At 48.0% G+C, this 27,266-nt stretch overlaps 1 protein-coding gene across 1 annotated transcript in view; it reads right to left on the bottom strand.

Annotated features, from left to right (window-relative positions):
• The window catches only part of NOC3L (NOC3 like DNA replication regulator), a 493,023-nt gene that overhangs the window by 173,595 nt on the left and 292,162 nt on the right, over positions 1-27,266 (bottom strand). The window contains exons 11-12 of the mRNA XM_078643385.1: positions 18,129-18,260; positions 8,399-8,479 (exon numbers count right to left, since the gene is read on the bottom strand). Of these exons, the coding sequence (XP_078499511.1) occupies positions 8,399-8,479; positions 18,129-18,260 (213 nt within the window). The remainder of the gene's footprint in view (positions 1-8,398; positions 8,480-18,128; positions 18,261-27,266) is intronic.

The following is a 27,266-nucleotide window of genomic DNA, read 5'->3' as shown; positions in this document are numbered from 1 at the left end:
GTCTGAAGTTTGGGATATTATAAAAAAGTTAATATTCATGATGATGTTTCATTCAAAATGTTAATATGCAAATCTGCTGTTCTTTCGCAAAACTTAAATGACTTAGAAGGTAAACTATTTAATTTTCTAATATCAGCTGCTTCAAAATCCATTCCATTACATTCTGTTGGAAAGATGTTTCGTTATTATCAGTTCATTCTTGGTGGTCATGGGTTATTTTTACAAGAAGAGGAGCTCAGTTTTCCTTGACTGGTATTAATCATAATTCTAACTCTTATCACTCTTTTTAGAAACCTGTTGATATATATGTATCTTCTTAATTATATATTTATATCTAGTTTTTTATTGTTATTATAATAGACCAATATCCACGCTATAGTAGCTCTATTTTATAGTTAATGCAATTAGTTTTATAACTGTTTCCTTTCCCTCCCCTTTCTATTTTTCAATGAATATTTGTAATATTGTTACCTACTGTATCTCTTTATTGTGATTAGGTATTTTGGATAAACAATGTTTTTTCTGTATTGACTTTGTTTATTGCTTACTATGAAAACTTAATAAAATATTTTGAACTTAAAAAAGAGAATCAGGAGGAGAGATCCCCTTTAAGAACAGCGGGTCAGAATCACAACGGTATTTTTTCTCCTGTGGTCTATCCATGGGGGTGATGGAGGCGAAGGTCGGAAAGCTGTGCATCATTGTCTCTAAAAGACCTGGAAGGAGGGCTACCAAGGGTCTAGCCATTAGTTTAAGAAGCAGAGTCTCTGAACGTAATGGTGGTTTCTTGACAAAGGTCTCTATATTAAGCTTCCTTTGACCTCTGTTGGAGACCTCACGAAAAGAGGCATTATCCACTGGGGAAATTGTATGGAGAAGAGTCTCTAGGGGGCAGGCAGACAGTGCTCTCTTGCACCTTTAGAGCTGATGAACCACAAGGCTGAAAGGCCCAATAAGGCCATAGAATTAGAAACCCTTAAAGTCAATTCATTAAACGTGCAGTTTCAAAATAGCAGTATGTGTGGTGTTTTCAGCTAAATACACTATACTTTTAATTTGGTTCATTACAATTGTTTTTAAAAGACACAAAGGATGCAGAAAATTTATTTTACAGACATGTCCTGTTGTACCTAAAACTAAATAGAAAATATGGTGTTCTGTGGATCCCAAACATGGTCAGAGACATGCTACGGTTTATTGCCATCTGGCAAAATCCCATGACTGAGAAGGAGTAGTTTCTGTCCTGTAACTCCAGTTCTGTACTAGGGGTATCTCTGTTATAGTCATAATCTAGTGAATAGTCCCGCCCATGCGCGTGGACCCTGGAGCAATCAAAAATAATCTCTTACAGTGTCAAAAAATGCAGAAAATGCATAGACACTTAAGAGAGAATTTAAAGACAGATAATGCAGCCAAAAAGGCTACACTGTCCAGTACTTCAACTAGAAATTCCACCATAAAATCCACAAAACAGCAAAGCCTGTACAGATTTCCCTTGCTTAACAGCAAAATCCCTCAGGAATGATAGAGAGAAGAACCTGGACAGACAAGCCCCATAGGCTGCCATTATGTGGCTTAATTAGGATACTGTGCCTTTAAGGAACCTTCCAGAACCTTCTCCCAGTATCCCAGAATGCATAGCAGGTCCAACTTAGTTTCAGTTCTTTTTGAAGGCGTAGAAAACGCCAGACCTGTAGCATTATGAACATGAATAACTCTCCACCGGGGAGGCGGGAGGGCGCTTATGACTATAACAGAGATACCCCTACTACAGAACTGGAGTTACAGGACAGAAACTACTCCTTCTGTAGTAGGGGATCTCTGTGTATAGTCATAATCTAGTGAATAGAATGGCAAGCCCATCCCCACACCAAGCGGCGGTGGAGAATAAAATAACGCCACTACTGTGCGAACAGATTCCGCAGCGAAGCCTGCCCAACCTGAGCGTCTGCCCTGGCATCAGAGTCCAGGCAGTAATGCTTAGCAAAGGTATGGACCGACTTCCAAGTGGCCGCCTTGCAGATCTCTGCAATGGGAACATTACGGAGCATAGCAGTCGTAGCAGCTTTGCCCCTGGTGGAATGAGCCTTAGGTTTGCCCCCTAAGGTCTTATTAGCTTTGTAGTAACACAACTGTATGCAGGACACAATCCACCTCGAGATGGACTGTTTAGAGGTAGCAAGACCAGTCCTGACTGAGCCATAATTGATGAACAATTGGTCTGACCTACGAATATCTTTAGTCTTATCAACATAAAACTTCAGCACCCTCCGCACATCCAGGGAATGCAAAGACCTTTCCGCTGGAGATGAAGGGTTCTGAAAGAACGTAGGCAAAGTGATAGTCTGATTGATATGAAAATCAGAAACAACCTTGGGAAGAAACTTAGGGTGAGTACGCATAACAACCTTAGCATTATGAAATACAGTATAAGGTTCTTGGCAACACATGCCTGAATCTCACTCACCCTGCGGGCCGATGTAATGGCCACGAGGAACGCCGCCTTCCAGGACAGGTGCTGCAACGAAGCCTTATGAATGGGTTCAAAAGGCTCCTTCATCAATCTGGACAGCACCACATTCAGGTCCCATGAAGGCGAAGGAAGCCTGACAGGAGGGAACACTTTCTTCAAGCCTTCCAAAAAATCTTTGATCACAGGGATCTGGAAAAAGGAAGTCTGTGAAGGGCCTTTCCTGTAGGCAGTCAAAGCAGCCAGATGAACCTTAATGGAATGGACATTAAGGCCCGACTGCGCCAGATGTAGCAGATATGGAAGGATGACATCTTCCTTGCATGTCGTAGGGTCATAGCTCTTAGACCTACACCAGATGCAAAACCTCTTCCACTTGTAAGCATAGGAAGTCCTAGTGGAAGGACGCTTAGACTCCTTCAGTATGTCCATACAATCCTCTGGGAGATTCAGATGGCCATATTGCACTATTTCAGGAGCCATGCCGCCAAACTCAAAGACGAGAGGTTGGGGTGCACCATCCGCCCCCCGAACTTCGTGAGAAGGTCCGGCCTGCACGGCAGCTTCATGTGAGGAAGGAGAGAACGGTGGAGCAGGTCCGTGAACCACCACTGTCTGGGCCATTCCGGGGCAATCAGAATCATTCTCGCCCTGGATTGGGACAGCTTGATGAGAACCGCCGGAATCAGGGGAATTGGTGGAAAAGCGTACAGAAAGCTGTTCGACCAGTTGATCCATAACGCGTTCCCCAGCGTCCCCGGCTGGTAGTACCTGGAGGCGAAGCCTCGGCATTTGCTGTTTTCGGCGGTGGCGAACAGATCTACGTCTGGAGTTCCCCACCTTGCGAAGACTTCTCCTAGTACTTCGTCGTTTATGACCCATTCGTGGTTTTCCTGAATGAGTCTGCTCAGTTCGTCTGCCTGAACATTCTGCACACCTGGCAGATGGGTGGCCGTTATCGACAGTCCTCGAGCCAGAAGCCAGTGCCAGATCGCCTGCGCCTCCTGCGACAGAGTGCGCGATCTCGAGCCCCCCTGCTTGTTGAGGTAATACATCGTAGTCGTGTTGTCCGTCTGAACAAGCAGAGAGTTGGTCTGAAAGGACGGATGAAAGGCCTTCAGTGCCAAGTGAACAGCTCTCAGTTCCAGGAAATTGATGTGGTACGTGGACTCCGTCGGGGACCACGCCCCTTGAATTTGCAGGTCTCCGGAGTGCGCCCCCCAGCCTTGGAGAGACGCATCCGTCACGATGGTCTGTGTGGGAATGTCCTTGTGGAAGGGAACCCCTCTGAGGAGATTCTCCTTCGAGCACCACCACTTCAGAGACTGAAGAGCATGTAGAGACAGTCGTATCTTGTCGTCCCAAGAACCTCTCCTCTGGTCCCACTGATCCTCCAAGCACTCCTGCAGAGGTCTCATCTGTAGCCGTGCGTGAGGAGTGAGGAAGATGCAAGAGGCCATCGATCCCAGCAGAGAAGACACCGTCCTCACTGTCGTAGACGGAGTGTCCATGAGAGCCTGAGCCTTCCGAAGGAGTGATAAACGTCGCTCTTCCGAAGGAGACACGCTTGCTGACAGCGTATTGATGGAGGCTCCCAAGTACTGGATGCACTGGACCGGAATCGGGACCGACTTGGACATGTTGATGTGCAACCCCAGCTTGTTCAAGAGAACGCACGTCTTCTGGAAGTGTGCTTGAGCTTCCGAGAAGGAGGAGGCCTTGATCAACCAATCGTCCAGGTACGGGTAGACAAACACCTTGTTCTTCCGCAGGTGTGCTGCTACCACTGCCATACATTTCGAGAATGTCCTGGGTGCAGACTTCAGCCCGAAGGGTAGCACCGTGTACTGATAGTGATTGGTGCCGACTTGAAATCGCAGAAACTTCCTGTGTTTGCATGCAATGGGCACGTGGAAGTATGCGTCCTGTAGATCTATGGCACACATCCAATCTCCACGTTGCAGCTGAGGGTAGATCTGATGCAACGACAGCATGCGAAACTTTTCTCTGCGAATCCACTTGTTTGCCTGTCGCAAATCCAGAATGGGCCGAACTCGTTTTTGTCCTTCTTGCGGACAAGAAAGAACCGAGAGTAAAGACCTCTTCCTCTTTGAGACAGAGGTACGCCTTCGATCGCCCTCTTCCTCAGCAGAATGTCCGCCTCCGCCTGAAGCTCGCGCAGTTGATACTGCGAGCTGACGGGAGGAATCGATGGAGGAGGGCTGGTGAAATGTAGACTGTATCCATTGCAAACAATATTCAGCACCCACTTGTCCGGAGTAATTTTTCTCCACTCTGCCAGACAAAATTGAACGCTTCCCCCCACCGGAGCGGGTAACGGACGAGGGGGAAGTAACAGCTCAGGGACGGGACCCGGCCGGGCCCTTGGTCGCGGTAGAGGACTGTTGACGACCTCTACCACCTTGGCGTTTCTGGAAGGGCCGCCTGTACTGCTGCTGCTGTTGCTGCTGTTGATGTTGTCCAGCAGACTGACCCCTTCCACGACCCTGCGACCCAAACCGACGTTGGTACTGTCGGAAGGGTTTCTTCTCCTTGGGCTTCTCCAAGCCCACTGCCGTCAGGGTCTCCGCCTCGGCCTTCATCCTGGCCATCTCGTCATCCGCGTGTTTCCCGAAGAGGGTATCTCCGGAAAACGGGAGATTCGCCACGCGTTGCTGTGCTTCCGGTTTCAGTGACGTCAACCTGAGCCAAGCATGGCGTCTCTGGTGAATCCCGTGGCAATATCCGTGCGCGGACAGCAAGGATATGTCCGCTGCGGCGCCGATGGCCTGGTTAGAGACCAGCATCCCCTCCTGGACGATCTCCATGAAGTCCTCCTTGCGGTCTCGAGGGACAAGGTCTGCGAACTGCTCCATCGAGTCCCACAGGGACCGGTCGTAACGCCCCAGCAAAGCCGAGTCACTGGCGGCCTTCATCGACGAGGCGGATGTCCCACACACCTTACGACCAGCAGAGTCGATCCAGCGGCTCTCCTTGTCTGGAGGCACCGTGGACGCAGGGGAGGTGGCATGAAGCTTACGTGCAGCAGTCACGATGACTGAATCCGGTACCGGGTCCTTCCTCAAGAAGGCTGGGTCTGAGTCCGGAGCCCTGTACTTTTTTAGGATCCTGGAAGGCGCAGACTTCACCGCTGCCGGCGTCAGGAATAGCTGTTCGGCGGGCTCAAGGAGCCCCGGCACCAAAGGTAACGGGGCGAGACAAGTGCCTTTTGTGTAATGTCTCAAATATCACCGAGGTAGAAGTCGTAGGCGCTTCAACCTTGATGCCCAACTTCGCCGCTCCACGCAGGAGAACCTCCTGAAATGTGCTTATATCGTCTATCGGAGACACCCTAGTCTCCGGCGAATCGGACAGTGTGGGCGAGTAGGAACGGGTCCCAGAGGCAGAACGTGACCTGGACCGACGTCTCTTATGGTGACGCCTGGATCGTGAGGAAGATCCATGCCCACTCCTCGATCTGTCCCGTCTCCCCGAGCGAGACCTCGACCTCTTGGGCCTCGGACGCTCCCTCGGCCTCCCAGGGTCAGGAGTCCTAGGCTTCTTAGGCGTCTTCTTCGGAGGCGTCGGAAACTTAGGCATCGACACCGCCCTCGGCGGAACCGGGGGTGGAGGAGTAACCGTACGCGGGGTCTGCGGACCCGGCTTCGGAGGTGGGGTCGGGGCCTTCGGAGGCGGACCCTTCGGCACAGCCGGCCGCGAAGGAGGTGTAGAAGGCTTCATCGGAGTCTCCACCCCGGAATGCGCCGTTCCCGGCGAGCCACCATCTCTTCCAGACGCTGAAGATCGGTGTGCAGACGACGACCGATGGCCCCTCGACGTCGAACGGTCCTTCGGCGTCGACCGATTCACACTTCTCGACGTCGAACCGTGTCTCCGTCTCGACGTCGACCCCGACCAGATCGACGAACCACGAAACCTCGACGACGGGCGATGGTGCCTCGACGGCGACCTCGACCTCTTCGCCGGCCTCGACGTCGACCTCTTGGATCGCCTCGACGTCGACCCTTTGGACCTTCTCGACGTCGACCTCTCGGACCTTCTCGACGTCTATCTCCTTGACCGCCTCGACGTCGGTCTTTTAGAATGCTTCGACGTCGACCTCTTCGGCGCCGGAGACGCCTTCCGTCTCGACGGCGGCCTCGACGGCGAGGATCCCCTCGACGACGATGTCCTCGACGGCGAACGGCGGTGTCGCCTCGACGGCGAGCGCCGACGCCGGGCCCTCCGATGTCGACCACTCGACGCCGACGACGAGGAGATCGACACCGGCTTCGACGGCGGCCGGAACACGTTCCTCGACGTCGACGGGCGACGTTTTCTCGACCCAGAGCCCTGGGGAGACCTGGAACTGGCCGTTGACCGCCCCCTCGACGTCGTGGTCAGCGCAACTGACCCAGACGGAGATCTTGGGCGAGGGCTGGTCTTCCTGCCCCTGGGGAGCCCCCCAGAGGCCTCAGCATGGGTAGAAGGAGCCCCTCCTGACCCACCTCGTGCCTTCAACCTTCTCTCTTCAAGCCCCTGAAGCCTGATCTTCTTCCTCTCCTTCAGGGTCCTTCCAGAGAAGCCTCTGCAGATCACACAGTCCTCAGGAATGTGGGAAGAGGGAAGGCAGAGAATACAGACCTCATGGGAGTCTGGCTTGGCCTTCTTCCTTGAGCACTCAGGGCATTTGTCGAATAATGCAGGCATTATGGACAAAAAAGAGTGCAGAAACACAGAAAGAAAGTCACCAAAGTACTTTAAAAGCACCAAAAATCGAAATTAGTGTAAAACACTAACAAAAACCCTTGAAAAGGGAGAGCTCAATGCTCCAGGGTCCTGCTTGCAGGAGCCGGAAAAAAGAACTGAAACTAAGTTGGACCTGCTATGCATTCTGGGATACTGGGAGAAGGTTCTGGAAGGTTCCTTAAAGGCACAGTATCCTAATTAAGCCACATAATGGCAGCCTATGGGGCTTGTCTGTCCAGGTTCTTCTCTCTATCATTCCTGAGGGATTTTGCTGTTAAGCAAGGGAAATCTGTACAGGCTTTGCTGTTTTGTGGATTTTATGGTGGAATTTCTAGTTGAAGTACTGGACAGTGTAGCCTTTTTGGCTGCATTATCTGTCTTTAAATTCTCTCTTAAGTGTCTATGCATTTTCTGCATTTTTTGACACTGTAAGAGATTATTTTTGATTGCTCCGGGGTCCACGCGCATGGGCGGGACTATTCACTAGATTATGACTATACACAGAGATCCCCTACTACAGAAAGGAGCATATAGATACATAGTAACCACAAACGAAAACAACCCCGGTTGCCGACTGGATTAAGAGCTGTTGCTTGCAACTATTGCCCCATTGAGCAAGTTTAGTCAAATCAATCTCTCCAGGTGCTTCTTCCACTCGTCTGCATTTATCAGTGGTGTATGGGTGTAACAAATGGGAAAGTGATTCCTTGAATAACATGCCCATAGGACCTGAAGAATCCTTTGGATTCCACTTTACTGCTCACCATTGAGGGGAGAAAAAGTCTATGTATTCCTCTGCTCTTTGTGTACGCATGATATCCCCCCCATTCAGACAAAATGATCAGGACACTACTGTGGTGGGAGCACCAACATCATGCGGATGTCCGCTACTGCTGCAATGCCTCTTAAATGAGGCCCAAAGAATTGGTCCAGTGTATTTCCAGGGCAGAAGCATCAAGCAAATTATTTTTTATTAAATCAAAAGTCTTCCTAGTTGTCACATGGCACAGATGTTCATCTCATTCTACATCTACAAATGTTGTTTCTACACATGCTAAACCTCTGATCTGCTGATTATTTAATCTAGTTAGTGAAATGCCCACCGATCTATAAATGACAGGCTGAACTAGATCACAGCAAGCTTTCGTAGCATAACATCAAGAGTATAAAAAGTCTTACCAGCTTTAACTTTTTTTCCTTGCTCTCTGAGGCTTCTGCTTCTAACAGTTCCCGTTCCAATTTCTCTTCAGCTTTCTTCCACTGCAAATATATATTAAAATACATTAACTTCTACTTAAAGACAATACATTTAAGTCTCACAATTTTAAAAACATTTGTATCCCAGTTCATCCGACTTGCTTGCTCGAGATTAAATTGTTGTTTTATGAGTCATGATCCTCCATGTTGAATAAACAGAATGTCTTCCATCTTGCAAATGAACACCAGCGAGTCGGGGGGAGGGATGCAGGGGGAATGCAGGACAAGGGCAATACATGTATTTGATTTATCCCCACAAATATCAACGCTTAAATCATGTAGCTGTGTAATAAAGCAGTACAGGAGAAGTTTCTCCCTATTCCAGTTATAAAACAACTCTTAGCTTACTCAATACCCTGAACTGGGCGCATCATGTGGGGTTGATTGCCCATTCTCATTCTACCTTGGAGAGTCCTGCACGGTGTCACATTGAGAGTTCAATGTTCAAAGAGTTAGGCTGTTTAAAACACACAACAGCCTGATCAACGAGGTACAATCAACTACCACCGACTTTCTTTACCCCAATATTTTACACCACTCATAGTTCCTGTAAATTATTATCTAAGTGCAGTGGACAGTATTAGTAAACAAAGAATACCCCTATGAGGCAATTTTTCTCTTCCACCACTATGATAAGAACACCTTTGTTATGAATTGATACAGACCACTATACATAAAACGATTAACATTAACACCACTCTCATAAATGGATACCTTTAGAATATGCCTTTTGGATGCTGAAAGAATGTCATTAAAGTGATTAACTGACTAATAGAAACCATCAACAATGTAAATTGACAATGACCTCCAGTAGTACACAGATTACTGAACATAATATTGATTAATACTGACAACCCTATGGTGTGCAGACATTGTTTACCAAAGGGAGAAACTGATAGTGACAACGTTATATAATAAACTGCGATATTCCTCCATTATGATAAGAGCATCAGGAGAGACCTCTTCTATGATAAATTAATGCACAAGTTACTACTTGTGTAACGATATATCTGTAAGAGACATTAGTTAGTGATAGATTCCTTACCTTAGAATATCCCCATGCGTCAGACTGGATCTGGAATTTTTTGCGTAGCAGTACCCTTGCGCGTCGGTAGGCGTCGTCTGCGGCTCCGCATCCGTCGGCGTCGTGGGCGCCGTGATGATGTCGTCGGAGTACTTAGACGCCGCCTCCGCGTGCTGACGTCAGTTCTTAGACACAGCTTTCTGCGCTAGAAGCGCCAAGCCATGTTAAAAACCAACACTGGTGCCATTGAAACTAGGGCCCTGAAAGGGGATGACCTTAACCCTAGATATCGGTTCGCAGAACGGGGAGGATGGGTGGGTCGGTAAGGAATCTATCACTAACTAATGTCTCTTACAGATATATCGTTACACAAGTAGTAACTTGTGCATCTGAAAGAGACACGTTAGCGATAGATTCCTTACCTTAGAATACATACCCCAGCAATACCAACCCCGGTGGTGGGTCTGCGAACCAATAATCACACCAGAAAGTCCTGGAGGACGGAACGGCCAAAGAAGCCATCCCTCCGGACTTGACTGTCCAGGCAATAGTGTCTTGCAAACGTGTGCAGCGAGGCCCACGTAGCTACCTGGCAAATGTCCTGCAAGGGCACTCCCCGGCCCAGGGCAGTTGTAGTCGCCGTGGCCAGAGTGGAATGAGCCCGTAATCCAACAGGGGGCTCCTTTTTAGCCAGGGAGTAACATGCCTGGATACACAAGATGATCCACCGAGAGATGGCCCGCTTGTGCACTGCCTTTCCCTTCTTAGCGCCCACGTAACCAACAAAGAGTTGGCCCTCCACCCGGAACTGGCGTGTGCGTTCCAGATAGTAAGAGAGCGCAGGTTTTGGGTCCAGACGGTGGAGCCGCTCTTCCTCTTTAGAGGGATGCGGTGGCGGAAAGAAGGTAGGCAAGGTGATAGACTGCCCGATGTGGAAGGCCGTGACAACCTTGGGCAGGAAAGATGGCCTAGTCCGCAACACAACCTTGTACAAATGGACAGAAAGGAAAGGAGGTTTAGATGAAAGCTCACTCACTCTCCTGGCAGAGGTGATGGCAACCAGGAAAGCAGTCTTCAGAGTAAGAAGGCGGAGAGGGCAGTTGTGAAGGGGCTCAAATGGAGCGCACATCAGAAATGTAAGAACAAGGTTCAAGTCCCACTGGGGCATCACAAACTGAACAGGAGGGAACGTGTGTGTGATGCCCTTCAGAAAACGATTTACAATAGGAGACTTGAACAAAGAAGGTTGATCAGGCAGCCTTAGAAAGGCTGAAAGGGCAGAAAGGTAGCCCTTGAGAGTGCTCAGAGCAGAGCCCTGCTGGGCAAGAGAAAGAAGGAAGAGAAGAACCTCAGAAAGAGGGGCAGAAAGTGGATCCACAGCCTTTGCTGTGCACCATGCCACAAATTTGTTCCACCTGCAGGCGTATACCGATTTTGTGGAGGGACGCCTGGCTGCCAGAATGATATTACAGACTTCAGGAGGCAAGTCAAATAGCCTCAACTGTCGCCGCTCAATCTCCAAGCATGGAGGTGGAGACTGGATAGGTTCGGGTGGAGGACCGTCCCCTGCTGCTGCGACAGAAGGTCCTCCTGAAGAGGCAGACGAACCGGGGGGATCGACTGACATACTGAGTAGCTCGGGATACCAGTACCTTCGTGCCCAGTCCGGAGCCACAAGGATGACTTGGGCCCGGTCGCGCCTGATCTTCTTCAGCACTCGGGGTAGAAGTGGTATAGGCGGAAAGGCGTACAACAGACCGCAACTCCACTTGCGACGAAAAGCGTCTCCGAGCGTGTGCCGCCTTGGAAATTCCAACGCGCAGAACCGATGACATTGCGCGTTCTCTTCGGTGGCGAATAGATCTAACCAAGGCTCTCCCCACTGCTGAAAGCGCCCTTGTGCCACGTCCGAGTTCAGACGCCATTCGTGATCCATCATGCACCGACGGCTGAGTTCGTCCGCCCTGGCGTTCAGAGAACCTGCCAGGTGTTGAACCACCAGGGTCACGCCCTGATGTTCCAGCCAATGCCAGAGGCGCAGAGCCTCCCGGCAAAGGGTCCACGACCCCACCCCGCCCTGTTTGTTGCAGTACCACATGGCGGTGGTGTTGTCCGTGAACACCTGCACCACACTCCCCCGGACAGAGGGGAGGAATGCCTTCAGTGCTAGACGAATCGCCCGCAGCTCCAAAAGATTGATATGGAGCCGGGACTCCGCCGGAGACCAGAGGCCTCTGATCTCCGCCTCTCCCGTCCGTCACAACTACATGCTCCGGTTGGCGTAGGGAGAGGAATCTGCCGCTGACCCAATCGCGGTTCGTGAGCCACCACTGCAGCTGTCTCGCAGTGCCCTCCGAGATCAGGACATGGTCGGATAGGTTCCCCTGATGCTGGGCCCACTGAAACTTCAGGTCCCACTGCAGAGCCCGCATCCGCCACCGGGCGTGATGCACCAGAAGGATGCAGGAGGCCATCAGCCCCAGAAGCCGCAGCGTCAACCTGACCGAGACCCGGGATAACGGCTGAAAGAGTGGAATCAGAGCCTGAATATCCCGAACCTGCTGTTCGGGAGGATAAACCCGAAACTGCGCCGAGTCGAGTACCGCTCCAATGAAGAGGAGCTTCTGAGAGGGGCATAGGTGTGACTTCGGCATATTGATGGAGAACCCCAGCTGGTGCAGGAGTTCTGCCGTCGTCTGGAGGTGGCTGACGACTGTCTGGGGCGAGCCCGCCTTCAACAACCAGTCGTCGAGGTAGGGGAAGACCGAAACCCCTAACCTGCGCAGATGAGCTGCGATGACCGCCATCACCTTTGTGAACACCCGTGGGGCCCTGGTAAGGCCGAAGGGGAGCACGGTAAAAAAGTGGTCGTGGCCAACCATGAACCGCAGGTTGCGCCGGTGGGCCGGCAGGACGGGGATGTGGAAATAAGCGTCCTGCAAGTCCAGCGCTACCATCCAGTCTTCTGGGTCCAGGGCCAGAAAGTAGTGGGAGTAACAACCACACCCTACTTCTGGCCCAGGAACGCGCTCGATGGCCCCCTTGGCCAAGAGGGCCGTAACTTTCTCCTGCAGAAGTCGCAAATGATCCCCCTGATACGCGGTGGTATTGCTGTGGCATGACTTGAGGGGTCGTCTCGAAGAGGAGGGAGTAGCCCCTTCTGACGATTTGCAGCACCCACCTGTCCGAAGTGACAGTGTGCCAGTGGAGGAGGTGATGGCGAACCCTGCCCCCCACTGTCGACACATGGGCCTGAAAGCACGGACTAGGAGGGTTTTGAGGCAGATGCTGCGGGGGAAGGTGTGGACTGTCCTCGCCGTTGTCCCCTACCGCCGCCACGGCAGATTCCACGGCCGCCACCGCATTCACTAACTAATGTCTCTTACAGATATATCGTTACACAAGTAGTAACTTGTGAAACAGGTCTTGTCGTCGTGGTCGACGCCGGGACAGTGGAGACACAGACGGTGAGGGTCGGTGACCGACATCAGTCTGTCGCAGTCCTCACAGGGTTTAAAACCTGGCATCCCTACCGGCACCGTTCGGAGTCGAAGACTTCGAATAAGAAATGATCAAAATGGATCAAAAAGTTTAGTCAAAAAAGACTAAGGTACCACTTTTTCCGGATCTGCGCTGCTGGCGCGGAAAAAAGAAGAACTGACGTCAGCACGCCGAGGCGGCGTCTAAGTACTCCGACGACATCATCACGGCGCCCACGACGCCGACGACGGACGCGGAGCCGCAGACGACGCCTACCGACACGCAAGGGTACTGCTACGCAAAAAATTCCGGATCCAGTCTGACGCCTGGGAATATTCTAAGGTAAGGAATCTATCACTAACGTGTCTCTTTCAGATACACATAACAGTGTGATATGACATCTAAGCTATGATAAATTCATGGTCCTCAATACTGTATAAATTAGAAGGTAGTACCAGTATGGTACATGAAAAGCAGGGAAGAAGGGTGTAATAAAAAACAATAAGGTTTGTGCCAAAAGAAGCACCCGTAGATGAGTACTATGAAAAACATGAGCTGGATATCAGTGGAAGAAATCAGTGAAAACACGAGTGGAAAAGAAATTACAGTGGTGCCAGCAAAAATTAGAACAGAGACCGCCATTGGAAACAAGAGCACAAATGTGTATGTGGAAAAGGGAACAGAGAGGTCCCTCTGTGTGCCAGCGGAAACGAGAAGACATGGTACCAGTGGATATGAGAGCACAGGATGCCAGTGGCAACAAGAACAAATTAGTGGAATTGAAAACGACAATGCCAGTGTAAATTAAGTCACAGAGGGGGCCAGTTGAAATGAGCACCTAGTGCTGCCAGAGGAAACCACAACAAAGAAGAACAGAAGATGCCAGAGGACACAAAAAAAGAGAGATTCAAGTGGAAAGGAGAACAGAGAGAAGCCAGTGGAAATACAAACAGAGAGGATGAAGTGAAATGATAGAGCTTACATTGGAAAGCACAGCATATTTTTGATTTAAAATCTTTAAAATAATAAAAATATTTTGTACTCAATAAAATTTGTAGATGTGAGATACTAAGAAAACTAAGTACATAATCAAAAAGCAACTGCCACAAACAATAAGTTGTGGTTTCAAAGCGGTTACGAGTACAGTGAATGGGAACTCATTGCTCCTGGGATGCAGAGCGTCAGAGTTCCCAACCCATCCCTGTCTCCTAATGGACCCCCTGTGCCTCATGGGAACAGTCCAGCCCGAACTGCCAAGCCATGTCTTCACTGGAGTCAAGCTATCCTGGCTGAAGACGGCGGATAGCCAGAAACCGGTCCTAGGATGCTTGATTCCGGTCCAGGGAAGACAGGGCTTGGCAGTTCGGTCTGAACTGTTCCCATGAGGCACAGGGTCAAGACTGAGTTGCATATGGCCATGTCTGAACTGGGGTGGCTTGGTGAGCAAAATAACGATGGATTAAACCCAGATCTGTGACGGGGTGAATGTTTTGCCATTGTGCAACATTCCGTCCATCATCCTGTGTGTTCACCCTATGTGGGAAGGGTATGCCCAGACGTGGGTCCCGTGCTCACTACGCCACTGGAGTCAAGCTATCCTGGCTGGAGACGACTGATAGCCAGAAACCAGTCCTCGGATGCTTGATTCCAGTAGGCTGGGTCTGAGGGGGCAGCCTTATACATCTTTTCAATTCGGGGGTTAATGAGCCGAGCCCTGACTGGATCTTTGAAGACCTCTGGCGCATGTTTAATAACCCCTTTAAGCATGGGTAAAATTGAGGTGGACCTTTGTGTGGTATCAAAGGCATCCATAAGGAAATTCTCCTCTACTGGGTCAGTATGTAAGTCAACCCCATGATATTGGGCGGTTCGAAGGACAAGATGGTTAAATCCCATAGTGCCCTCTAGTGGGGAGGGCCTGGAGGGGTATATGTCATCTTGTGGGACATTAGGGACGTCTGGGGTACTATAATCATCCCAAGGGTCAGGTGAGCCAGGAGGACTAGGATTATCTAGCGGTTCATTATCTGCACCACCCCCTGTGTCATCAGAGGTGTTATCCCGTCATCATCATCTTCTACTGGAGTAGGGGATGGTATAGGGGAGTGATGTGGTATGGGAGGAGGAGGTGGTGGAGGAGGAGGTGGTGGAGGAGGAGGAGGTGGTGGAGGAGGAGAAGGTATCCTTAGAGGAGAAGTTGAAATGTCCTTCTTAGGATGAGGAGCTGGTGCAGGCTTCTCCAATGGTCGTTTTTTAGAACTGAGAGTCAATCAACCAGTTTTGGGATCTTTAACAAGAGTCTTTTGTGTAGGATCTGGATGGAACAGTTCCTCTGTGGGAGGTAGATCCTTCGGTGCCGAAGTTTTCGGTTCCTTAGGCTTTTTCGGGACCAAACTGATAGAATCTTTTGGCTTTGTAGTGTCTTTGTCCGGTGGGCCGTGTTTTTACGGCTGCGACGTTTTTTTCGGCTCCGAAGCATGTGAATCGGGTGCTTTCGGTGGCAATTTCTTGCTGGGCTCCGAGTGTGGCTTTGGTGCCGAGGAGCCTGTGCCAGTCTTCGGCGCCGAGTGCTTAGATGTGGAAGCAGCTGGCGTGGAGGTGGAAGAAGATGGCTTTTTTTTCATTGCCGGTAGTGTACCGGCACCGGGGATAGGCTGACTCGTGCCCGAGTCGCCTACAGACTTATTAGGCTTCTTTGCCGAGCCCGAAAGCGGGGCATGTGAAGCAGTGTCTCGGTGTGCACCCGGGCCTGAAGGTGAGGGTGTGACCGAAGCCTTTTGCGAGGGTGTCGAGGAAGGGTCGGGGTCGACGTGTGTACTTACAACCCCCTGTGCTGGAGTGATTTCCTCGACATTTGAGTCGTCGGCCTCGGAGTCGCTGTCGACACAATGTTCTTGCTGTTGCTCTGGAACGCTGACGCCCACTTGGAAAATGTCTTCCGGGATCGAAGATGACGAGCGAGCCATGGTTCTTCGAGCTCGTCGGTCCCGAATCGTCTTTTTGGAGCGAAAGGAAGCACAAGTGGAACAGTCTCTGGCCTCGTGCTCCGGTGAGAGGCAAAGGTTGCACACCTCATGTAAATCGGTGAGGGGAAACTTCGACCCACATTGAGGACACTTCTTAAATGGCGTCCTTTCCATGAGCCAGAGAGTAAGGCCCAGATAGGGCCGAAGGCCTTCGTCGACGACCGGAATTGAAGGCTTCGAGGTCGTGAAGAGTCGTGTCAATTGGAAGCGCGATCGAGACAATACCGTCGAACTGGGTGAGGATTGCACGCCGAAGTAAATCGGTTCCAAACTGGAGCGCAGGAAACACATCCGAGCCCGATGGCGGAAAAAAACAATCTAAGGATGGAGCCGATGCCCATGCGCACTATTGTCCAAAGGAGGAGTCACCTATCCGGTGACTTCCAAAGACTTTTCAGGACAAAAACAACTGCAAACATCCAGGCCCAACACTAGGTGGCGATCTAATGCACAGTGTGCAATCTGCAGCTCATATGCCTCCAACATATTATATATATATATATATACTCATATACATACATATACGCAAGGGACACTTGCATATTCCCAGAAAAACCAGTTGCATTCATCCAGGCATGCCTTCTGAGCACAGTACTGGGGCAAATAGCTCTGCTGATGTAGTCTGTAGTGTTCAGGGCAGCTTGGAGTACATATTTAACTGGATCTTGCTCAAAATGTATAGTTTGGGCTTATGAAGCCCTAAGTGAAGGCCGGAAATATATCAATGATCATATCCCATAATGCATGGGTGTACCTACCCAATAGATAGACTTCATTGATCGATCCAAGTTCTAAATTCCAAAAGCATCAAGTGTATTTGAATCCCTATCCGTAGGAATGGGAAGTACCAGTCACTGGGAGCTGGGCTATGTTGCTTAGCCACAGACCGACCGACTGACAGACATGAGCATGGCTTGTACCATGTAGCCATAAGGGCATCATTAAATTGCAATAGAAGCTGAATGAAACTGGCTGTGGTTGAAGAATCTCAGTAAATGCATTTGTTTTTGTCTAAATAATGTGCAACTGCAATTCCACTGACTTCAAGTGGGAAGTGGACTTTATGCTGGAGCAGCCTCATGACTGGGAGCACGATTGGTTCTGCAGCTCCCGGAATAGGAATCACGCTGTCGCCTAGCTTCTTTCCCACTCCAAATAGGGATATTGGTATCAATAGACCATAACCTCTTCCTTTGTTCGGCAACGTGGAGTTTAGCTTCCCAGAGCCCAATCACCATAGGCAGGCCTCATACGGGTCTGTGACCAACATCTGCTTCCTGCAGTCTTGGTGCAGCTTGAATCCTGTTGTTTTCAGTGGGGACATCATTCTCTAAAGCACTGTGAACGTTTTTTTTAGTCGCAACAAAGTTAGGAGCGGGGCTACGGATCTGCATACAAGGACATGGAAAGAATGGAACTGAGATCAGCGTGCATCAGTGGTGCTTATATGTGGCTCTATTTCATTACTTTCAGGGCAGTATGGAGTCACTGCGGATCCATACCGTGCCATCTACCAGTACAGAGAAACACTGCTAGCAAAATGATCTGGATACCAGTCTGGCACCTGGGAATATTCAAGAATTGAGGAATATGAGTTTAGAAGTAGCCATCAGAACCCTGAGATATACCAATGGAAAAGATGGGAGTGAAATCAAACAACAGAAAGGTGCACTAAATAGATGACAAGACAAATTAAAAAATGTAAAATTGTTCCGTCAAGCAAGCTTTAAAAAAATTCCAAAACTCTCCTTCTTGGAAATATATTTTTGGGGGTGGAGAATATTGATGGAACTGCTTATCTATTACAATAGTGGTGCCTCTAAATTCTAATTAGTTTGGCAAATAAACTATGACATAAGTGCGCATAAAAGAGTCACTTACGTAATCTGTCCCTGCTACTAATCTGTTCTCTTTCACACTTGCACCTCTTTTCTTGTTCTCATTGGGAACTTTGTTCTCATTATCAAGGTTTGGTAATATAAAAGCAAACTGGGATATACAAGCAATGTTAGAATTTCATTTCAACAAAAACAGCAACTTTGGTGGATAATATACTTGAATATTTTTTTCTTAAAACAGGACATCTTTAAGGTTAAACAAAACATAACAAAAGAACTCATACTTTTCTCTGCATTCTGGAAAGATTTTTCCTTTTCTCTTTGCAAGTCATGAACTTCTTTTTGACATTGAGATCCTCTGTATCTTTTTTTACTTCGACTTCCTTTATTCTTAAATGCAGTAAAACCTGTAACATCTGAAATGAAAACATATATTTCCTTTTTTAATTTTTTTTTTTTTTCATTTTCCCCAAAAAGTCAGTGCAAGCAAAACATTAATTCTGCATTATTGCCAGATATTTATAAAACATCATATTTGTACACAGTAACAGAAGAAAAAGATAAAGGAAAAGCGAAGATTGAGAAAGAAGGAAAAAATGTTTATAGAAGATTAAAAAAAACGGAAAAAAAGATTGAGGGATAGATTCAAAAGCTAGTTTAAATCTGTTATATTCACATTACGGCATAAAGGTTCAATAAAGCCATCTATATCCAGTGTATATGAGACCAAATCCTTTCCACCTTTTTGATTGATGGGGATTCCCTGGCCTTGGTAACTGCAGTTTCACATTCATAAGTTTGATGAAGCAAAGCCCAGAATTCAGTTATTCTGGGAGGTGTGAAATCAATCCATACCCTGGTGATACATAAGTGTACTATTAGAAGTGAAATTAGAGAATTGAGACTGGCATTCCCCCAGGTTTATAGCCAATCAGTATTTTTAAGTAATTCAAGCAGAATTCAAGACCCAGTTGGGCTGATATAAGTTGAAATAGATTATCGCACAATTCTTTTAGCCAGGACATTCAGCAAACACATGGTCTATGTCGGTCGCATGAAGGCGACACTTGGGGCAGTATGACCGCGGAGGGGTTCTAGATGATGCCCACTTTGCAATGCGCTCAGGTGTATGATAGAGCATACAAACTGCCCTAAATTGCTGCAGCTTAAGGTTAACAGATATTGATGACTGATCTAGTGTTGCGAAGACATCCTATTTTTCAGTAAGCGTCACTACAGTCCCAAGGTGCCATATATTTCCATCAAATGCAAACAAACATTATTTTGAGGATTCTTCTTGACAACATGCAAGAAGACCAGCTGGAATAAAACTATGAGCTGTGCCGAAAGTAAGGGTGCTTTACTTGCAATTGTAGTTCTCAGTTATGTTGATCCTCAACATTGATAGACCTAAAAATAATTGCCTGAGTCCAATGGGATGCTCCAACACTTACAGTTTTAAAAAGCATCAAACACTAATAAAATGTAGCATCAATATTGGTTTATAAAGGAAAAGCCAATAGCCTTTAGAATCAAAGAGGCATCATTCCACCTAACTCATTTGTTCTGTTTTGAACTTGATCAAACAAAGTTTTTCTTGAAAGGAGAGTTGGGTGAACGAGACGAGGCACGACATAAATGGGAATGAAAATGATACCTGAAGGCATCTGATTGTGACATGTAGAGCTGTAGATTGACAAGCTATGCACACTACTTTTTCTTCAAAGTAAGTCTTTTCGAGTCACAGGACCTAGTGACTCCACAGACTAGTGGCATTGTGCATGGGGCATCAGCTCCCTTGTTAGATTGTTTTTCTCACACAGAGGGTGGAAGTGGAGATGGAACCTACATATACAGTGAAGATGTCAATTCCTAACAGAGTATTAAAGATAAGGAAAGGATATCTGCAACAATGTCTGGCGACCAGGGAGGCGTGTGGATGCATTGAATCAACATAATTACATACTACGAATAGATGCTATCAGCGTAAGTAGCATTTTCAGTTTGTCCCAAGTGTGGCTGTAGACATACATGCTGTGCATAGACTGTAAAGCAGTCCTCCTTAAAGTGGTGGCTTAGCCTGAGGATGTTGCAGAAGACTGGAAAAGTGTACGTAGGACAGCCTGACCAACTCTAGCTTGTTGTCTGGCTAAGACAGCCACACAGTAGTGTTTGGTAAAAGTATGCGGGGTAGACCAAGTTTCCGCTTTACAGATGTTAGCTAATGGTATATGTTGGACCTGGGGCTTTTCCTGGCAGGGTTATCCCCAAACTTTTTGCCTTCCACTGCCTTATTGTCTGACATTTGATTTGTTGGCTTTAGGACTCTGGGCACTTCACCACTGCTAATCAGCGCTAAAGTGCATGTGCTCTCCCCCCTAATTGTATGATTGGTTTATACCGGTTTGGCATATGTAATTTACTTGTAAGTCCCTTGGACATGTAACCAGGGCCTGTAAATTAAATGCTACTAGTGGGCCTACAGCACCACTTGTGCCACCCACAGAAGTAGCCTTTCAAACCTGCCTCAGGCCTGCCAATGCAGGGCCTGTGTATGCAATTTACTGCCACTTTAACTTGGCATTTAAAGCTACTTGCCAAGCCCTAAACTCCCCTTTTATTACACATAGGTTCCCCCTCAGGTAGGATCTAAGAAAGTAGTCATATTGGCAGAGTGTTGTGTAAGTAAAAGGTAGGACATGTGCTTTTATGTGGGGCATGTCCTGTTCCTCACTGCTGTGAGGCCTACTCCTCTCATAAGGTAGCATTGGGAATTTCCCTTGTACAATTTTGAGTGGCAATTCCTGATCAGAAACGTATAACGTTTGGTATGTTTAAAATTGTGGTGATAAATCCTGCTTACTGGTGTCGCAGAATTTTACATTACTAGTTTCGAAATGCCACTTTTATAAAGTTGAAAAGAAAAACCAGATAACTATCTGGGGATACCCAGTGCACTACAGGTTTATAGAGTTTATTTCGTAATTTCTAACATTTGGTAAAGCTATTGGACAATTTTGTTGAAACGCTTTGAGCGACACCCCTGTAGTGCACTGGGTTTCCCCATATAGTTATCTGGTTTTTCTTTTTATTGTGACACAGACGGCTTGCAGGGCCTCTTACCTGGTGCACACACATTTGTTTCATTCATGTTTTCAAATTTGTTTAATTGATTACACTGTTTAAACTAGATTATTGAGTGCATCACAGCTGCATTTCTTCATTGTTCACTTTTATAAAGTTGGCATTTCTGTGTACTTATGACTGTGTTTTGCAGCCTGACTCCAATACCTGTCTAGGGCTGGGTGACAGTTACACTTGGTGCATACTTTCCAGACTGCCACAAAACAAGAAAGGCTGGGTGTGACAGGTGTTACATCTGCATTCACCTGTATACTGATAGCCTTCCTGGGCTCGGAGAGTTCATTCACACTTTACATTTGTATAGGTTGTGTCTTGCCCTCACACAAACAGCTGATTTACCCCCTACTGATCTTCCGGAGCCATGGCTACGTTGAAAGGGACTGTTGCACACTTCTAAGGGTTCCTTTGAAATTCAAACACAATTTTGAGTACAGGGTCTCTGACCTCATGTGTTAAGACACTGCGTGGGACTTGTAACCAAACTCTGCTGGCTCTACAATCTGCACATTGCCAGAGGACTGCTGTGCTGCCAGGAGGAACTGCCATTTGGATTACCTGCTTTGTTATGCTGGTCTGCTGCCTACTGATTGCTGGGCTACAAGAGGAACTGTTACTTTGTCACTTGCCTTATGTGCTGGCATGCTGCCTGCCTTTTTGCCCCCCAAGTGATCTCCAAGGGCTTGGTGGCTTGGCCCCTGTTTTGAAATCTCAGGACCTTCAAAGATTGCACCTTAATACCTCTGCAGTGGAACTCTTCCACCTGTAAGACTGGCAGTGGTGTGTTTAACTAGGAGTCGTGACTACCTGCTCTTCCTCTTGCCTTTTCCACCCAGTGCATGTGGAGCACTTCATAATTTCTGTAAAGCACGGGCACGCTTATAAAGACTGAGCGCTTGCTCTGGGAAATCGGCACCACTTGAGGAGAGGAGGACACCTTTGTCAAGGTTTCCCAATCAGCATGTGGTGGTGATCAAACTTGGAGTGGGGCGTCCCAGGTTTTCAAAATCAGCACCGTAGCAGACGCCTGGCATTGGTTCTCGACCTCTGGCGAGCCACATTTCTATGGAACACGTCACCCAGACAACAAGGGCTGCCTCACATCAACGCCGGCAATGACCACTTCGGGAAGGGGCTGCCTTTGGTTTTCCCTAAGGGGAACCAGACTACCATGTGACATGTTCGCCTTCAAGCAGGAAGGCTCCCGCTGCAACATACGGTATGGTGAGCGAGAGCCCCGGTGGGAGGAAGTCTGTGGTAGCAGACCCACGCTCTGAGGCCGACACTCCCGCAGCACCGTCAAGAAGTTTCCTGTGGCCAAGAGAAGCTGTGAATGTGTCCAATGCCCCTCCGTTGCTTGGTAGGAGGGATGCCCTGACCAGTCTACAACTGGGGGCATTGTCTTAGCCCCAATTCAGCTGCCATCCCTGTGAGTTCGGAAGGTGCCCTGCACACTTGAGGGAACTGCAAATGGGTACTCTGGCATGCAGGGGACCCATCAAGGGCTCCCCGCAGGATACTACAGAGTGTGTCCCAACTTTTACTCCTCCATGACTTACCTGGGGGTCCACTGTATCAGTGGTAACATTACGGGGTGAAACCTTGACGAAGGCCCCCCAGAACGCGGTGTACGTAGTATTGTCGCTAGAAACGCATGTGAAACCATCGAAAAAATACCGTAATATATTTAGTAGGCGAGCAGGTGCTCCTGTCCCTTCCTTTGGATGCCTGATGACCAGATACATTGTAGTAGGAGTGCAGGTGTGCTGCACCCAATGCTTATGGTGATATTTTGCAGTCCATGTACTCATGGTAATATGTGGTGATTTAGGTGTCTTTACTCTAACTAAAATGCCATTATAAGCACTGATGTTACGAAGTATGTCATTTCGATTCTTGCATTGTCCAGGATAACGAGTACTATCTCAGAATTTACCTAACATGTACAGTGTTTATGGTTCATGTCATTTTGGTCTTGTTTTATGTATAACATACTGTACATATTTTTATATAATCCTGTGTGGAGTCCATTTGTGGTGTGTTCATTGTGTTCCGGTGATGAGCAAATGCTTTACACATTTTATATATATAATAATAAGCCTGCCTGCTCTGCACCAAGCTACCAGAGGGTGAGCACAGATTATATGTGTTGTGTAACTTACTAGCCACGACTAGAAAGGTGGGTTCTGTTTGGCTTAGGTGTCTACCCCTAGCCAACAAGAAACCCCATTTCTAACACTATATTACCTAAGAAAGACATTGAATCCCCTTTCTTACAAGTAGAATGAAGTCTGGGTGGGACAGGCAGGGTTCTTTTAGCTTTGGCATAACAAACCTGTATGCATTTGACCAACCAAAGTGCAATACCTTCTTGGAAACGGCACGCCCCTTGTGTGGCTTGGAGTAGGGCGCAAATGCTGTTGTGACCTATGGAAGGATTATGTTCTGTCAATATAATGCATTGGTGCTCTCTTGACATCTAGAGTATGGGAGCTCGAATGTCTGGTTAATGTGAAAAATCAAGATTACCTTAGGCAGAATTTTGGATAGGTCCCGAGGACCACGTTATCATGATGGACTTGGAAGAAAGGCTCTTTTGTTTTACTAATCTGCCTGGGAAAAATGACGGCTACAAGGCAAGCCACACTCCAGGAGAAAAATTGCAGTGGTCAAGAGTGAAAGGCTTCAAAAGGAGGGCCCATGAGTCACTCTCTTAAGGGCTATGCGAAGGTTCCACACAGGAGCAGGAGGCGTTCGGGGTGTGATAACCCTTTTGAGGCCTTCCATAAAAGATTAAATGACTGGTACGCTGAACAGTGAAGTGTGTTGCATATTCTGCAAGTGGGTAGCTCCAGCAGCCAGATATAACCAAATGGAAGTGTAGATGAGGCCTGACTTTTGCAGGTAGAGTAGGTAATATACACTGTTTTCTACCAATGGTTTGAGTTGGTTGATATGTTTGGGGAGCCAGTAGCATGAAGCATTTCCATTTAGCTGCATACAATAGCCTCCTGGAGGACAGACATTGTAGGAAAGTGCCACTTTTTGACATGGTCACCCCCACTTTTTGCCTGGTATTTGATGCAATTTGGACTGAAGTGCACTGGGTTCCTGCTAATCAGGTCTCCAGTGCCAGTGCCCTTTCCCTAAAAACTGCTCATTTGATCTCTAATTGGCAAGACCTTTAGCACCCTTGTAAGTCCCTAGTAAATTGTACCCTGGTACCTAAGGCCTGGATAATAAAGAGGGTCCCTAAGGGCTGCAGCATGCATTTTGCCATCCTAAGGGACCCACCACTAAACTCATGCGGACTGCCAATGCAAGCTGCGTGAAATGGTGCAGAAACATTTGAAAACACGACATGGCACACACACCCCGTGTGCCATGCCCCCAGACACTGCATGAAATATAAGCAAGCCAGCCATACAGCCCTAAGGGTGCATCATATTACATGTGAGGACATATCTGCATGAGCAAATATGCCCCTGTCCGGTCTAGTTCAATAGATAGTACAAGTGAACAGGGAAGTCATTTTAAGTATATGTACTGGCCACTGGTCATTACATGTTTCCCAGTTACATGATGACGTCACTAAAACCTATGGAGTTTGGTATCAAACCTCTGGTCTTAATAAATCCCTACTGATTCCAGTTTATTTTTATTAAAGCATGCACCCAGAGGGCACCTTAGAGGTGCCTCCTGAAAACCTACCAGCCTCTTAGTGTGCCCGGCTGACTGATATCATCCAGCCTGCCACCACAGACATATTTCTGATCCCCTGCAGGTGAGAGCCTGTGCTTGGAGGCTAGAAACAATGCCTGCTCCAGAGGAAGGTGTTCACACCTCCTCCAGCAGGATGACTAGTGAATCTGCACACCAAGGCCAGGGACTTCAAAGCCCCTGCCGCCTTTGATATGCAACCCCAGCTTCCACCAGACCTGGGAGATGCCACCCTGTGCCCTGAGGCTCATTTGAAAATTAGCTATGCAAGGAAGCGTGGTGTACCACTAGGTCAGTCACACCCTTAAGGTGGGCTGCCTGATGTGTCTCAACAGAAGAAAGATTTCACCATCTTGATTTTTGTGGAATTACGAACTCTGGGACAGGGCTATACACACTCCCCACAATAAGTGGCCATACAGGAAGCATAGTGACCCCAAGGGTAATTAGTCCATTGGCTACTACTCTTCACTCCTCTTAACACCCCTAAATCCAATATATATATATTTTTTTTTTATAAATCTTTTTATTGAAATAAGAAACGAGAGAAATGGTCTACATACTCAAACAGTAAGCTTGCGCGGTGCACAATGAGTCACACAGGGATTGTAACATTACATCAATTACTTGGCAGTATATTACAGTTAAGTCCTTCTCGGTTTATGCCTCTAGCTGTAGATTATGAGCCTGGGGTGGTTCACAGATATATCCTCTGTATTCATTCCATTTGTCCCATATCTCCCCCCATTTTTTGGGGCATCCTCGGGAAATGTACACAGTCTTCTCTTGAACCATGCACCAATCCATGTCTCGTTTCCATTCAGTAATTTTTGGAGGCGTCACTGCTCCCCAGCATCTAGCAATGTTACGCTTAGCCACCATCTGCCCAAGCGTCACCCAGATTTTCTCTCTCTCCGAAAGGTCTGTTGGCTCCCAAATGTTCAATATGCAGCGCTTAGCCTCCAAACGCAGTTCCTTTCCCCAGACATCTCTCATACATCGGACCACTTTCCCCCAGTATGACTGTAGTAGCGGGCATTCCCATATCATGTGGAAGAAGGAGCCAGCCATTCCACAGCCTCTCCGGCATCCTTCATCCTCACATTTGCCCATCCCCTTAAGCCTGGTACTAGAAATGTATGCCCTGTGGAGAATTTTAAATTGGATGAGTCTCAGTCTGGACAAGATAGCTACCTCCTTTGGGGAAGCGAGTGCACATCTCCACTCCTCCTCGTCAATTTCCAGGCCATCAGCCTCCCACCTCCCCTTCAAGCCCAGAAGTAAGTCAAGTAAGTTATTGACGAGCTTCTTGTATATGAGTGAGATTGCGTGTTCCGGTAGGTGACCGTCGAGTAGTCTGTCCTCTGGGGGGAGGCCGGGGGGGGGCACTGTCCCATGTGGAATGTTCTTTTGAAGTGAGTGTCGGACTTGTAGATACCTAAAGTATTCCGTGGGAGCGAGCTCAAATGTGTTTAGTAAATATTCGAAGGTTGTTACCCCTTTGGCATCCCATAGGTCCTTCACCTGAGAAATACCAATAAGGTCCCAATTACGGAACCCCTTGGTGCGGCCCAACCGGCCCAGGCGCTCTGAGACCCAAAGAGGGGTGGCCATGGTAAGGGTATTGTGCAAGCCCATAGTACGTTGGACTGCGTGCCATATTTGTACCGAGTGTAGGGTCGGTCCTGTGAGTGAGTGTCTGGCAAAGCTAGAGTAGAGTGCCTCTTCATAGTTCCCTCCCGGTACGAGAGACCTGTCCATGCCGTATTGAGGAAAATCGAATTTTGCCTTGTCATGTGTCCCTACGTGTTCCCCATCCTATGTAATATGTGCATGATCGATATGCATATGTTCCCTTTGACCGAATAAAGACGCAATTATAGTTGTGTCCAACGTTAGTATGTCAGTTATCCAGTCCCCGTGAAAGCAACGTGAATTAGGCTTCTAGGCCTATGTTGCCAACGTTTTACATTATGCACGTTAATTCATCGAATTGTCCCCGTTTCTAGGCCTCATAAGGGCCCGAACACCAGATTCAAGCTCCAGTCTCCAGAAACCACTCCGAGGAGCGATGCAGCCCCTCCCGCATCCCTGACCCTTCGCTTACTTCCTGCCGCGCAGCGCGGTGCCCGGCCTGGCTCTGTCTGCCCGCCTGCCAAGAATATGTTATGCCTCTAGTTATCAGTTCAGCTCTCCGTCTTCACATTCCTAAGCTAACGAACCGCATAAACATCTTCAGCTATAGTCTAGTCTTTCTGTCTCCATGCAAGTGAATTACTGTATTAATATCCATAGAAGATTCATAGCACACGCAATACATGAAGAATATATGCATGCACCAACCTTAGTGTCAAGTAGCCTTTGCTCTGATGACTTTTAGATTCAATCAACATGTACTCCAAACACAAGATACCAGATATGCTATAGGTACATGTCGTCCTGACATCCCAGACTTTAGTCTCCTCTTCTAGTGCTAGAAGTCAGAGCCCCCAGCTCTCCCCAGTTACACGTCATGGTCCGTTTGCGCGCACCACTAGGTTAAAGGTTCCAGCTGCCCAGGT

The sequence above is a fragment of the Lissotriton helveticus genome, chromosome 5_1 (genome assembly GCF_964261635.1).
Source record: "Lissotriton helveticus chromosome 5_1, aLisHel1.1, whole genome shotgun sequence".
In the NCBI taxonomy this organism is placed as follows: Eukaryota; Metazoa; Chordata; class Amphibia; order Caudata; family Salamandridae; genus Lissotriton; species Lissotriton helveticus.
The sequence above is the reverse complement of the archived record's forward strand: the minus strand, read 5'-3'. Positions and strand labels throughout refer to the sequence as shown.